Source organism: Lipotes vexillifer, unplaced genomic scaffold, assembly GCF_000442215.2.
Source record: "Lipotes vexillifer unplaced genomic scaffold, Lipotes_vexillifer_v1.1 scaffold1063, whole genome shotgun sequence".
NCBI lineage: Eukaryota > Metazoa > Chordata > Mammalia > Artiodactyla > Lipotidae > Lipotes > Lipotes vexillifer.
This window is the reverse complement of record NW_006799734.1, coordinates 2,821,564-2,822,527: the sequence shown is the minus strand read 5'-3', so window position 1 is coordinate 2,822,527 and position 964 is coordinate 2,821,564. Positions and strand designations below refer to the sequence as shown.

The 964-nt window shown below is 72.7% G+C and overlaps 1 protein-coding gene across 1 annotated transcript in view; it reads right to left on the bottom strand.

Moving 5' to 3' along the window:
* Positions 1–964, bottom strand: part of SLC12A7 (solute carrier family 12 member 7) — a 27,272-nt gene that overhangs the window by 309 nt on the left and 25,999 nt on the right. The window contains 1 exon segment of the mRNA XM_007471911.1: positions 917–964. This exon segment is cut by the window's right edge and continues 10 nt beyond it. Within this exon segment, the coding sequence (XP_007471973.1) occupies positions 917–964 (48 nt within the window).

Here is a 964-nt window from a genome sequence, read left to right as displayed (position 1 = left end):
ACCCTGCCAAGGAGGGACCTGCCCACCCCTAAGACCCTGGATAGGCCGGGGAGTCCCGGTCACCACGAGGCAGACTCCTGAAGCACGTGGTCAGCCTGAGGCTCAGAACCCGGAACCAGGCTGCGTGCCTCCTCCCACCTCGTCCTGCCCCCAGGGGACCGACCTGTGACCCCGAGGCCAGGATGACAGCCTCGCGCCCCGCGGCTGACCCACGAGGGCTCCACCTGCCGGGGGGCTTCAGGGCACCTGGTGCCGGGAAGGGCTTGGGGGTGGAGCCGCGGCTCTGCCACGTCCTGGAGACGGGCAGGAAGGGACCCGGCCGGGCGGGACCTCAGAGCCCGGCACAGACGAGGACCCAGAGCCGGAGCTGCAGCAGGAAGGGTCGGGGTCGGTCATGCGGCCACTCCCCCGCCGGGTGTTCGCTCTGAGCCCACGTGCTCCTCACCACCCTGATCCAGGGGCCACTGTGATCCTCGTGGAGGCCCTGGAAGGCCCCCTCCTCAGTCACGTGGCCACACTGCCCCTCGGCCCCACTGCTCACGCCCAAGGCGATCAGGGGCGACTCCTAGGGCTCCCCCGCCCGCCTGCCCTGGGGCCCCAGCAGCTCAAACGCGAGAAGGAGCAGCACACTCGCCCGCTGGCTCCCGGCCCCCCTGCCGGCCACGTGGGGCCCAGGCAGCCGGCAGGAGCCGCCCGCTCGCAGCCTCTGCGTGCGCCTGCCCACGGCCCCACGGGCGGCCCGTGGCAAAGTGGCTCCGGTCTGGGCCTACCCCGGGCTGGCCGCCCCGCCCGACGTCGAGGGCCCTGCGGCTCCCGACCCCTGGCCCGGGCATCTCCGCTGAGCAGGAGAGGAGGGGGTGTTGCCCTGCCGTGGCAGCGGTGCCCCAACGTGAGGATGGCGCCCGAGAAAGGATACAGTTCTCGTCCCCCTGCCGGTTTCTGGGGGGGCCCGGCATGTTCAGCA